This window comes from Musa acuminata, chromosome BXJ3-3, assembly GCF_036884655.1.
Source record: "Musa acuminata AAA Group cultivar baxijiao chromosome BXJ3-3, Cavendish_Baxijiao_AAA, whole genome shotgun sequence".
NCBI lineage: Eukaryota > Viridiplantae > Streptophyta > Magnoliopsida > Zingiberales > Musaceae > Musa > Musa acuminata.
The window spans coordinates 2,724,694-2,738,055 of NC_088351.1; the positions used below are offsets into that span (position 1 = coordinate 2,724,694).

The window sequence follows — 13,362 nt, forward strand, 5'->3', positions numbered from 1 at the left end:
GATAAAAGCCAAGAAGATAAGGACAAATTATAATTTTCTTTAATCCAAATTACCTGTCCCATAGTTTGACTGGAGATCGGCTCCAAGTATAACTTTATTGCTTATATACAAAATGATGAGAACCCATCTTGATTGCTTGATGAACGGTCAGGATGCGGGATAAGAGGGATCAAGTTAAATGGAATAGTTGGAAGAGATCCTATCCCCAAGGCATATACCGCTCGCCGACTCTCCCACGTGAATCATCTCCCCAATTTTTAAAGCGATGCTGACCGTCCGATGGCTGGCCAACCACGGGTTCCTATTTCCGGGCGATCCACTGACGCGACGCCCCTCCGGTTCTCTTCCGGAGTCCGCTCGCTACTTGGCTGCGGAAGAGTACCTTCCCCTGTCCCCTTCTCGCCACCCTTCGCCCTCGACCGTCCGATTCCGCCGCAGGTAAGTGCAACCCAGCTAATCTTGCGCTGGTGGCTTCGATCATTCCTCCCTTTGGAACCCTTCTTCTTCCGAACAAGGGAAAAGAATCAGAAACTAAGTGTTGTATTGGTTTAGAATGCATTAGGCTTGCGATTGTTTGATGCTGATGATCATCGTGGTGCATTTTGTGATCAGATCACCATTTTGTTTTTGACTCCGTAGAAAGCTGTAATCTTTTGTTAGGTACCACGTAGAATGTCATCTGCATTAGCTGAAAAGAGTAATCGAGTTGATGAATAAGAATCCCAGTTTGCAATCAACAGCAAAAGAGAAAATAATAGATGCAAGTCATTTTAGGACAGTTTTTATCCGATGAGGATAATTTGTATTAAGTTCATACACTCATTTTTTGGGACATATCTTGTCATGCACCTCTTAGAAGGTGATGATGAAAAGGAGATTCTGAATTATTTGCTCAAGAGGATAAAACTAAGTTATATTGAATGAGTGAGCAGTCAATTTTTCTTTAATGGCACATCTTTTAGGTCTAGATATCAGGCAAACCTTATCTTAGAATGATTAAGTATGCCCAAGATTGACACACATTCAATCAACTTTCTTATAGAAAGATTCAAATTCTACATTTTTGTGCAATAATATCTGGTTGAGTCATTTTCATCAAGAATAATGTGCCAGAATAAAACAGCTTTGTGGGCCTAATCCATGTTAGAAATTTTATTCTCAAAAAGAACAATGAAAATAACTGCCTAGCTTAGGAAATGACGTCCATATATGAGATTTGCTTGTCGCATTTTTTTTGTCTCTAGATCATTATCGAGTGACATTGAAATTGTTGACTAATTGGGTGTTGGCAAAGCCACAAAGAAATATTATATGTTGCCTGTTGAATCCCTTCTTTTTGTTGGCATTTACTACTTTTTTTTTATTGCAGTTCATTTCTCAGGAAATCTGGAACGATTGATGGGTTCGATTGACTCTATCGCAAATGGTTCTGAAAAACAAGCACTTTCTGAAGAGCAAAGGACTAAGGTAATCTTGGTTGACAACATGAGCTCTGCAGTGTTCTTGTCTGTTATTGTTAAAAGGGCTGGTACGAATTATTCAGCATCTGTTGTCATTATAACTTAGAAAATAATTTCCTTTATTCTATCTAGTCGTGGAAGAGATAATTTTTTTGGATTTTTAAATCTTTTTTTCTCAGATAAATGAGGTAAGAGCATCATTAGGACCATTGCCAGACAAGCTAGTTTGTTATTCTTCTGATGCATCAATTGCAAGATATTTGACAGCAAGAAACTGGAACGTGACAAAGGCAACTAAAATGCTAAAAGAAACTTTGAAGTGGCATCTTGAGTACAAGCCAGAAGAAATTCGCTGGGTGAGTTAACTCTTTAGCAAAACTCTCACTATTGTGCCTAGTAACATATTTTTCTCTAGTTAAAAATTGTTTCCTCCTCTTTTTTTTATCACTCTGTAAATTGTGGATTATTAATGCTGCATGATCTTTTAATCCCTGGAAATTTAGCAAGAAGACAAAGGACTAGATATGACACAGAATTTAGTGATGACAAAAATTCAACCATGTTTAGTATGTGACACATGCAAGAATCTTTTAGATATTATATGTTGGCATTTTATTAGACTGAATAGAGCCTTTGCCATTTCTTGGGAGGAGATACCACTATGAATCTCATCCCATCTTTCTTTGTGTACCCTCCACCTTCCTCATCTTTTTTTTTGCTTTCTTGAGTAAAAATTTGGAAATTCTCTGCCATGTTTCCATTTATGTAATGTGAGAAACAAAATTGTAGCTGTGAAACTGTCAAAAAGAAAAAATAAAATAGAAAAAAAAAAGAATAAACTATTTTGGAGGAGAAGTTTCTCCTGTTACCTAGAGAATAGAGTCTTGTTTTTCTTTGATCCATGCTAACAATCCAAGCTACCCAGCATCAATTGAAAACTGTGGTTTTTCATGCACCGATGGGATCATATATTTTCAGTATTGCGGTTAAGTTAATGATTTGCATGCTACCCAGAATCGGTTGAAAACTATGTAGTTTTTCATGAACCAACAGTGCTGTAAAGTTAAAGAAATAGTAACTTATTTTGTATGTATCATCAGTCACTTTATTATTGTAAATTTCAGTTGTCTTATCCTCTTTCTTATTTTTCTTCTTAATCGATATTCTTTTAGGATGAAATAGCTCATGAAGCTGAGACTGGAAAAATTTACAGATCAAGTTACTCGGACAAGTTTGGAAGGAGCATTCTTGTCATGAGACCTGGATACGAGGTTTAATTGATCTACTTCTTCCTTACTTTTGTCTCAGCAAGCTTACCGAATATTCTCATTTGATGCATGCAGTAGAATTGGAAGTTCAGCATATGCAAATTTTGCGGACTGGTGCTTAATTGTGTCTGCTTCCTCATTTTTCAAACTGCAGAACACAAAGTCAACAAAGGGAAAAATTAGGTACTTGGTGTATTGTATGGAGAATGCAATTCTCAATCTGCCACCTGATCAAGAACAGATGGTGTGGCTCATTGACTTTAAAGGATTCAACTTGTCAAATATATCGATCAGGACAACGAAAGAAACAGCTGATGTTTTGCAAAATCATTACCCAGAAAGATTGGGCTTAGCTATACTGTACAACCCACCCAAGTTCTTTGAACCTTTCTGGACGGTACGTCATCCTCTTTTTCACATCTGGAATTGCAAAGTGCTCTCCAAGAAATACTTGGCAAGAAAAGTATTAGTGTATAGTAATGAATTTAATATAATTATAAAAAAGATTTAAATATTCCTAACTAAACATATGATGTTTTACAAATCTCAATGACAACAAAAGATTCATGTAATCATGAAATGACTTTCCATATACCATATAGAATAAATTTGATTTACTTCTTTCTTAATTTTGCTGATATTTCCCATATCAAAATTAAGCATAATACAGACTGTGACTTAGTGGCGATAGTTGTTATTGATAGACTGAGCATGGTACTTTGTAGAAGCATGAAGTTTATTTCATACATGCAGAATTTTCATGAGTTCCGGCAAACTTTTGATTTCATGAATCAATTTTTTTTTGTGATTTTTATTCAAGCCATGGATTTTCTTTAAACTTGTTTGTCTTGAATATTTAGGGAAATTGACAGAAATTTACTTGCATCATTTTCTAGATGATGTTCCTGATAATCTCTAATCACTTTCTCTTCTCTTCTTTCTTATTTCATATGTTTCAGTTTTTGTAATTAAACTAAGTTTTGTGCCTATCATACATTCTCTCTTGTCCATGCATTAGAAAGGGCATAACCATACCATTATATCACTGAACATCTATCTTGATGAATTTAAACATTTTATTTTCCCTAATTGTAACTCAAATACATAATTATATCTATCATGATAGTCTCAAACCTTTATGCATCAGTTCATTATATATGTACCTGCTGATTTTAATGCATCAAATTTTTAAGCATTTGGCAGGTAGCTAAACACTTGCTGGAACCGAAGACATGCAGAAAAGTAAAATTTGTTTACTCCGATGATGACAACACCAAAAAGATCATGGAAGAGTTCTTCGATATGGATGAATTGGACTGCGCATTTGGAGGCAACAACCAAGTGGGTTTTAATATCAGCGATTTTGCAGCAAGGATGAAAGAAGATGACAAGCGGATGCACTTCATTTGGAGCCAAGAAAATGCCTCATCATCCTCAGTTCAACATGAAACGATAATGACAAATGTTTCAGGCAACTCTGGATCAGATTGTGATAAATCAGAGAACGGAACTCCTGTCAGGTGAGAGTCATACCTTCTTTGATGGCAAATCTCCACCTAAAAACGACATGGTGGACTTGAATGACAGGACATTCATTGCATCCCCTGAAACTATTTGTTGAGGGAGAAGACAGTAAGGCTTTAGCAAGACCAATGTTATCAAGTTTGGATACAAGGAATGTTTTCTCAAACTTTTCTATGTATTTTCTGTACAATATTTATTATTCACAGATTCATAGTTGGCATGAATAATGATAACTTTCTTCTCCAGTCCATGTTATGCAATGCTCCATTGATAGTAAAATTAAAAGAAAAAATGGCTTCTTGGTGAAGTTGTATCAAATCAGTTGATTATGTTTCGGCAGGCTTTGTTGTTGTTGATGATGAATCCTCTTAGAATAATCTTAATTTCTCATCATTTCTCATGATTAAACAGATATCAAGTGACACATCAAATATTACATGCCAGAATCACCAAGGCCTCTAGATATATTAACTCAGTACTAACAGGAGATAAAAGCTAGTTAATGACATCGATTAACCCGTCAAGTATGCCAATGATCATAGATTAGAAAGTCTCCTCTTTATAATCATCACACCTAAGTGTCAGAAAGTAGACCAAGTTTGTTCTGATTTAATTTGCACTAAACTGCTTGATTCCAAAAGATTTTGGGTTGTTCTGCTCAAAAGAATATTAAGCTGGTGCTCTTTTCCCCAGGCATAAATCTAGCAAGGAAAAAGATCCAAGGAGCAATAACAGATCTAAACAAACTCTGGGCAAGTAATAATCTACAGGAAATTGTTCATGGATGTGCATGCCTGAAGTAAATTGATCTCAAGTAAAGCCTCACAAAAACACTGGCTCTGAAAGAAGACAACCACAGCAGATTAAGAGGAAGTCACAGAAGCCAAGTAATGGAATTGATGAACTTCAAAAATGATGCTAAACCATTGATAGTCGATAATTAAGCTTGTATATTTATTATTGCATTTGTAAAAGCAGCTGTGAGGTGACACCACCCAACACAGCAAAAATGAACAAATAATACAATCTGCAGAATCTTCTTTCTACATTGAACAAAACTTCGCCTATAAGGTGAAGAACATAGCGGTAGATGCTTCTAGGATTCGAGTAACTAAGACATCATAGAAGGGGCCCGTGATCATGCTCATACGACTTCCAACCACGAAAAGCTCCTCAAGTATTTTCTAGCACAGACGAGACTGTGAAGAACACCACAAAGGAACATAAATGAGCAGACTCGAGACATAATATGCAAACCAAGTTAAAAGGCACAAGCTTACAGGTATCACTGGAACATTTCATCTAGCTTCTGCCTGTAGAGAGCCAAACGCTGCATTCACATAAAAGAGACCAATTTTATTCATACAGTGGTCTTAAATGTACTTTGATGAAATAATAAATGTAGCTATGTTGTACTTATAGGATAAAATCTTTTCAAGGAACTAATGGTAATAATATAATTACTGTTAATCCGTACCTATTTTTCTGCAAGATACATTTAGCCATCAGGAATGAACAAAATTAAGATGACTACATGAAAGTGCTGGTAATCATACAATCATCTCCATTAAGAAATGTAGCTATGTTGTAGTTATAGGATAAAATCTTTTCAAGGATCTAGTGGTTATAATATAATTACTGTCAATCCATGCCTATTTTGCCTGACATACAACTAGCTATTGAGAATGAGCAAAATTAAGATGACTACATGGAAGTACTGGTAATCATACAATCAGTTTGTCTGTAATAATAAGTGTAGCTATGTTGTACTTATAGGATAAAATATTTTCGAGGAGCTAATGGTCCTAATATAATTACTGTCAATCCATACCTATTTTGCTATGACATATGATTGGCTATTGAGAATGAGCAAAATGAAGATGACTACACAGAAGTGCTGGTATCATACAATCAATTGTCTGTAATCATACCTTTGATGTTGGTGCTTAGGTCATAGCAAGAGAACTTTAAATAACAGAGATGGGTACAATAATCAAGGGTTTGTTTATAAAAGATCATCACCTTACTAGTGAATTAAGAAAAGCCAACCAAGAAGGGAGACCTACGAATAATGTAGATTAACAGAATACAAAGGGCAATGTTTTATCTCAAAGTAATAGATGAGCCAATGAGCAAAAAAGTCCAAAATAGGAACCAAGATATACATAATAATGTGGAAGAAATTATTGGTAACATGTGAAAGTGTCAAAATATATGAACATAATAATGTTTCATCTTCTATTATTCTTTCAATGTCTCAACAAAATCTCCCTGTATATCTAAACTTTTTGCTGCTGTGGATAGGCAAGTGTGTATCATCTAAAAACATGAATTATTTGCCCTTGGAGATGACGCATACCCTTTTTGTGCAGTCTAATCATGTTCTAGAATGTGTCGTCAAACTTTTGCCTGAAGAACTAAATCATCTTTTAACTAAGAAAAGGTAAATTCTGTAAAAACAGATATGCAATATTAAAAAAAAATTCATAAATGCCATGCAAATTGCATTTTTCAGGTCATGACTTGATCAGAGTGCTTCTTTCCTCTCGCTTAAAGTTCTTTCTATGTTGTGAACATGGCATGGTCAAACCTTTGTCACCTAGGACAGGAGGAAATAGACGCTATGCACCACAAGAGGATTTAAAACCATGAAAGTGAATACCTTAAACTGTCCAAGCTAGTGGATATTTGGCTCTTGCTTAAAGTTTTAACACTGTTTCACTGACTATCAGAAAAGCATCAGAGACAAAGAAGAAAATTTTCCAAGACAAGTACACATAGATATTGTGGAATATCTAACCACACGAATTCATCAACTTCTTATTCTTTTAGCTATTTATTCTCTTTCTCTTTCTCTTCTTGAATTTTGATCAATCTGATTATCTTAAAGCCAGAGAAAGCACATCAATTTCATGCACATGGATATACATGTAGAGGTTTCATAAAGCATCTAGATTTTATCATAAAAATATAGAGATCACACCTACCTAGAAACAAGAAGCATAAGGACAGAAAAAATGAAAAGAAATGGATTAATGTAACAAAATACATACTCTGGTATAAGCATAAACACCAGCCTCAGAAGGACCTATTGGGCTTCCTCTCCTAATAAACTTTCCATCTTTGAATATATAAAGCATTGGAATGCCAGTCGACAGTTCAAGGCTGATGACCTGAAGGTAAAGTAAAGTAATAACCTTTACCGCATGCTAAAAGCAGTTTAAGAAACAAATCTTCACATAATAGATAGACATATGCTTACCTCCTGAGAAGTCAGCTTGTCCAGGTACATAATGATGGACCTCAGCGAATTCCCATGTGCAGCAATCATCACATTCTTCCCAGTCAAAAGTTGAGGTACAATCTATCACAAAATCATTCAGAGTGGTCAAGGGCGTGCAAACAAGATATTATGTACTTCATCCTATATAAATCAACATGATTATCAAGTAGCTAACTTCAAGATGTCAGCGATATTTGCTGAATGTGTTGGGAGGCAAAACTTTTGTTAGGAAAAACCAATAATATATTTAAACAAGCCAGCTTAATTTTCTCAATTATGCAATTAAAGATGATTTATTTTAATGGAATTTTTTTTCAGCATCAATATATTGCTCAAGCAAATTGGAGTTCCTAGTTAATGCTTTTATAGATTTGTAAATAAAAATCAGTACTCCTCACTTGTAACTTTTGCTAGGTGATAAGGAGCACAGTCTAGAACATTTTACATCTACCATGTCAAAGGTAAAAGATGAATCTTTTTAGTCTATTCTTCTGAGTATTCAAGAGCCATGGGAGCACAGAGACAAGGACCTGTGGATACATAACTCAAGCTTAAGAGTTGAGATATGCAGACTGGGTCCATATATTAGTATCAAACAAGATGATACCTTTTGAGTCGACTTTGGGCTAGCTAACTGCAGCTGAGTGTTGAAGGCATCTTTTCAAAACTCAAAAAAGTACTGCACAGCAGTATAGAATATCACCGACTTAGATGTCATCAAGACACTGACACAACACGAGAAGATAGAACATGACCAGCAGAACATAATCAAAGGTGTGCTTTGTCATGCATTCTACAGCAAATATCTTCATGTATATCTAAATAAAAGATACTTCTGGGAAAACATATATGCCGTAAGTCCTAAATATGAATTAATCAAGTGAACATCTAACTAAAGAAATATCTATCTATGTCCAACTAAGAATTATACCATATTATGAAGGTGAGGTATGCTACATCAGAATCAAAGACAACAGCCTCATATCATGAGGCAGGAAATTGTCTGAAATGCCTTGATGAATTCTTTGAAACAAGAACTTGATAAAAGTTAACTACTTGTAGCAACAGCTGAAACTTCTCGCAATGAACCAAATCATTTAAAAGGTCCTTACTTCCTCCCTGAAATAAGCCACAGCTCTTTCAGCACACATCTCCAAACTCTCGCCATTTGGGGGAGGAATGTCATAACTACGACGCCATTCATGAACTTTGTCTTTTCCAAAACGGTCAGCTGTTTCCTGCTTATTAAGACCTTGTAATTCACCATACCTAAAGGAAACAATAGGAAACAACACAATTATATTATAAACTGATCTGAGACTAATTCTTATACAACAAGTAAACATGTTTATTGAAAATATTAAAAGAGTAGCCATTACATTCTTTCATTCAGTTGCCAGGCAGTTATCACAGGAATGGACTGTTTGTTGGTTTCTTCACTATATATTTGACTCCACTTCTGGGCCTGTTTGCTCTCATTGTGCATAATGATCGGAACCTAAATCAAAGTCAACAAGAGAGAAAAGCAATTGTTAAGACTTCTTGATAGCGTAACATATTGAGAGAAATACTATAGATAAGAAAGAAGTTCACTACTATAATTAGCAAGGTAAAAGGATAGGAAGGAACAGAAACCTTTTTGCGACGATGTTGGGTCATTGCTAGCATAGCAGTCATTTGGGCACGAATCAGTGAAGATGTAAAGATTGTGTCAATAGGTATATTGCTTATTCTTTTACCAGCTTCAATTGCCTCCTCCACACCCTTTTGAGTCAATGGTACATCAACACATCCTGTAAAGAGATTTTTCTCATTCCACAAAGACTCACCATGTCTAATCAATATAAGTGAAGCTTCACCTGCAAACAGACGAAACAACAATTAGCCTAGGCAAGAAAAAAAGGAATCAAGTTCCAGTTTCACATAGCTAAAACGTTTTTAAAATAACATGCAGCAGCGCTCTAAAACTAGCTCAAAATACCTTCTCGATTACTTCTCATCTTTATTAGGTGATATCATTTGCTAGAAATATAACATATAAAAAGAAACAGCGAAAACTGCAAAAAAATCAAAAAACTACTTACTTGATTTTTTCTGAGAATCACTATAATTGCTGTTTGATGGTATTTGAACTGGATCGGCAACCGAAGAATGTGAGCTTGATGCGCGAACCACACACAATTTCCAGCTCCGAGGATAGCAGTTTCCTCTCGTAAGAAGCCGCATCTCAATGTTTACACCCTTAGAAACAGTTTTCACAGGTAAGCTTCCAAGCCGGCTTAGCAAGCCAGTTTTACCATCGTATCCCTGGCCTTGGATGGAACCAAGGGTATGATAACATGCTGTCGAAGCCATTCTGATGCATTGACATAAAAGTGAGGATGAAATATTGGCAATTATGTGATAATTACTTCAGAAAGAACAAAGAGAACAACCATGATTAAAGTATAACGTATTTTTTTATTAAATTAGAAGATTTTTTCATTACATCAAATGGCATATATAACGTGGACTCAAACTTGATATTTATCACTTGTGCAACAATACACTAACCAACCAACATGGATGTCTCTGTTCAACATAGAGAGTAACGACTGTATAATGTAATTTTTCACCTAAAAGATTATAATAGTAATGTTGCAATAAGTAAACCAATTCCCTTATTTCCTTGTCTTCTAACTCGTTCCAAGGATCTAAAGAAATAGGAATGTCGCGAGGTTACACTAAAAGCAGCGTAATATGACATAAACTATCAACGATTTAAAACATACCGAGATTAAATAGATCGATAACAGGAGCAGTTTGAATATCGATGAAAAAGCATAAAGGTAATCATTTCTTGACCTAAGGATGCAAGGTTTCAATCAGATGCATAATTTGATCATCTAGTAATAACTAGCAAAGCAAAGTTTTCTTCCGATCGGACTCAAGAATGGACCTTTCCATATGAAATTTCTGAGATCTAACTAGAAAATGTACTCTAGAAACGCAAAGAAGCAGCCTCATAAATGCATATTAGGACAATCTCAGAAAGATCATTCTTTTCCGGGTCCTGAGAATTTGGGAAACAAGAAGAAAGAAGAGATCAAGACGCCACCTTTTTCCGGCACACGGGAAGCTCGATTCAGAGCCTCGGAGACCGCAAGATCGCGCCTTTTGTAGCGTGTCCGTGGAGTCCCCGAGAACCAAGACGAATCTCGATGAAACCGAGGCCAAGAAAGGCAGCAACCGGACGGGTGCGCGCAGGAAAAAGGAGCAAAAGATCGAGAAGAAATGGCTGAGGAAACAAAGCTTCTCGGAGAAGGCGATCGAGTATGGCGAGAGCGGACAAGTCTAAGTTGTCAGCCGAAGAGAGGATGGTTAGATGGTGCAATTTATGTAGGCTTCAGCGGTGTCACCAAACTTGGCGGAAGAACGATAGAAACACACACAGAGGGGTTGGTGGGAAAGACAGAGACAACAGAAAATAAAAAGAAACGTTTTGGAAACACTTTTTCCCACACGCAAAAAACGTTTTCTCTAACGACAAGTTGGTAGCACGCTTCAAATGCGGAGAGTTGACCGATTTGAGTTGCTTCTTTGGTGCTGAACAAAGATGAATCTAATCGTATGGGTTACAAAGTCAGTTTGGAGAGCACAAATCGTTGACTGACCGCATGAGTTTCCTCCCGTAGACAATTGCATCGACATGGATTATTCCAAGAATGATGGTGCATTTTAATGAAGGGGTAGGTGATGACCTCTTCTTCCTTGTGGAGTAGGAGATGAGAAAGAGAGAGAGAGAGCGGGGTAGATGGGGCTTTTGGAAGGACCAGACTCTGCCATGGAGAGGGTTAGGTGGAAGAATATGCATGAAGAATATTATCGATGCCAATGCTAACAACAACCCCTCCATGATGAGCATTCTTTCTCTGGGCTGGGCTATTTGGGCCGGCCTATGGCTTTACGGAGCCCAAGCCTGCTGAGGCCGCAGTACTTCTGTGAGCCCAACCCAATAAAAAAAGGCCAGTTGGCGGAACCGAATTGGTCGGATTCCACGGAGTGATGGGTCTCCTGCTCGGTCTCTTTGGATCGGGAAGGGCCATGGCCTGATTCATTCCTTCCTCTTTTACCTTCCAGGCAAAGGGAAGGTGCGAGCACTCGTCTCTTTTAGCCTCCGTGGCCTGATTCCTTCCTTCCTTCCTCAGCCTTTAACCTCCAATATTGACCTCCACTGGTGTCTTACCTCTTCGCTACCTCTTCTCCGCCGCTCATCAAGAACAAAGCAGGAGGTCAATAAAGGGTGACGGCGGTGGTGGTGGAGACGACACACCCACTCGTCGCATCAAAAGCTTGCGAGCTTTTGGTCGCAGCCTCGAGATACACCAGCTTCATGAATCATCAGGACAGTGTTCTAACGATCAACGATAACTGGCAAAGATATGGGAGTGGACCTCCATGAGCACGAGCAACTTGGGAATGACATGAACAGGGTGAAAGATCTAATTTGGGCTGCGTGGATGACAACCAACAGACTTCTCGTAGCTCTCTCGAAGATGCGTGAGGCCATATCTAGATGTGCATAACGACCATGGGTGGAAAAGACTAGTCTCTGCTTTCATCTACTCCTGTGGGGGCTAAAACTTAGCTCTGCTTTATAATAGAGTCAACATAAACTCCATGTCTGGGCATCTGATGCCTGGAGGGCTGCTAGAAATTGAATGGAAAAGCTTGTTTGGATTCACTTTTCCTTCCCATATCTACTGTGGCTCACATGACGGGCATAAAGGTCAGGGGTGAGGGACCAACCTACATAATGCAATCAATCTCAGCCTCTCCTCTCACCGGTTTAGGTGAATCCTACCCCCATAATTCATGTGAAGGGAAGAGGAAGAATGGAGAGCTGAAGCCATTGTGAAGACACGGAAAGGGCAGGGCCGGCTGACTAGGCGTGGGGCCGGGGGGAGTACAAAGGGACCCCGCATGATTACGTCATCAGGTGCTTAAAAATAGTCCATCCTAGCTGTCCTTTGGATCATCATAAGAGTGAGAATTGGAAAGCGGTTTTTCTTTTATATATATATATATATATATATATATATATATATATATATATATATATATATATATTCCCCCGATAGTGAGAGATGAAATAGAGGAGAAGAGGAAGAGGGCGACGAGTGGGTGGCCCCCAATAATTGACGCCACGGGCCCCATCGACGCCAAATAATTGGCGACGGCGACACCTCACATGCCCCCACTCGCCGCACACCATCTCATCTCCGTGGCTATCTTATCACGATAAGATATGTCACGTATATCTCGTTCGGGATTCTCGTGTTTGCGTCGACAAATGGACACGTCGGATCGTAAGAAAAAAGGGACGAATCGTGAACGCTGTCTCGAGCAGGTCAAGTGGGTACGGCTTTCTCGCGTCGCTCTCATCCCACTCACCGATGGGGCCCGCATCGCCATCATTCGCGAGTCATCGGGACCGGGTTAAAGGTAGCCGTCGATCATGATCAGGTTGCATCGAGATGTGATGTTTCGGTGCATAGATGGACCGTCGGATGCCCTTCGTTTGGGTCCCGTGGATGGCGGGTGTCAATTACTCGCCTACGAGTTGTTCGTGCTCAATTTATCGTCGACTTCAACTGATGACCAATAATTGGAGTAAAGAAGACAAAATAAATATAGAAATTTTGAGATAATAATTTCGCAATAATGATATTTATATATAAATAATATGGGTTAAATAGAGCTTCGTTCAGTTCAAAATAAAAAATGAAATAGAAAAGAAAATTCGAATAAAGAAGAGATTAAAAAAGAGTAAAAAGAAAAAGGAAAA

The 13,362-nt window shown here is 37.8% G+C and overlaps 2 protein-coding genes across 2 annotated transcripts; one reads left to right on the forward strand and one right to left on the reverse strand.

The window, feature by feature from the left end:
• Positions 1-279: 279 nt before the first annotated feature.
• On the forward strand, positions 280-4,497 carry LOC103976942 (uncharacterized). Its single transcript, XM_009392306.3, has 6 exons — positions 280-438; positions 1,370-1,467; positions 1,640-1,816; positions 2,633-2,731; positions 2,883-3,125; positions 3,932-4,497. Exons 2-6 carry the CDS (start codon positions 1,399-1,401, stop codon positions 4,250-4,252), a joined length of 909 nt encoding a protein of 302 aa, XP_009390581.3. The 5' UTR covers positions 280-438; positions 1,370-1,398; the 3' UTR covers positions 4,253-4,497.
• A 681-nt stretch (positions 4,498-5,178) lies between these two features.
• LOC135632749 (2,3-bisphosphoglycerate-dependent phosphoglycerate mutase 1-like) lies at positions 5,179-10,979 on the reverse strand. The gene is made up of 9 exons (XM_065141501.1): positions 10,633-10,979; positions 9,620-9,891; positions 9,171-9,394; positions 8,915-9,033; positions 8,648-8,804; positions 7,515-7,616; positions 7,306-7,425; positions 5,533-5,582; positions 5,179-5,451 (listed from the first exon to the last, which is right to left on the reverse strand). The coding sequence occupies exons 2-8, from the start codon at positions 9,888-9,890 to the stop codon at positions 5,538-5,540; spliced, it is 1,038 nt and encodes a 345-aa protein (XP_064997573.1). The 5' UTR covers position 9,891; positions 10,633-10,979; the 3' UTR covers positions 5,179-5,451; positions 5,533-5,537.
• Positions 10,980-13,362: the final 2,383 nt, after the last annotated feature.

Excerpts from the sequence above, each read along its gene's own strand:
- LOC103976942 (XM_009392306.3), top strand. The coding sequence starts at position 1,399 with ATGGGTTCGATTGACTCTATCGCAAATGGTTCTGAAAAACAAGCACTT. Across the intron at positions 1,817-2,632 it reads AGCCAGAAGAAATTCGCTGG|GATGAAATAGCTCATGAAGC; the intron begins GTGAGTTAACTC and ends ATATTCTTTTAG. Across the intron at positions 2,732-2,882 it reads TCATGAGACCTGGATACGAG|AACACAAAGTCAACAAAGGG; the intron begins GTTTAATTGATC and ends TTCAAACTGCAG.
- LOC135632749 (XM_065141501.1), bottom strand. The coding sequence starts at position 9,890 with ATGGCTTCGACAGCATGTTATCATACCCTTGGTTCCATCCAAGGCCAG. Across the intron at positions 9,395-9,619 it reads TGATTCTCAGAAAAAATCAA|GTGAAGCTTCACTTATATTG; the intron begins GTAAGTAGTTTT and ends GTCTGTTTGCAG. Across the intron at positions 7,617-8,647 it reads TGGCTTATTTCAGGGAGGAA|ATTGTACCTCAACTTTTGAC; the intron begins GTAAGGACCTTT and ends ATTTTGTGATAG.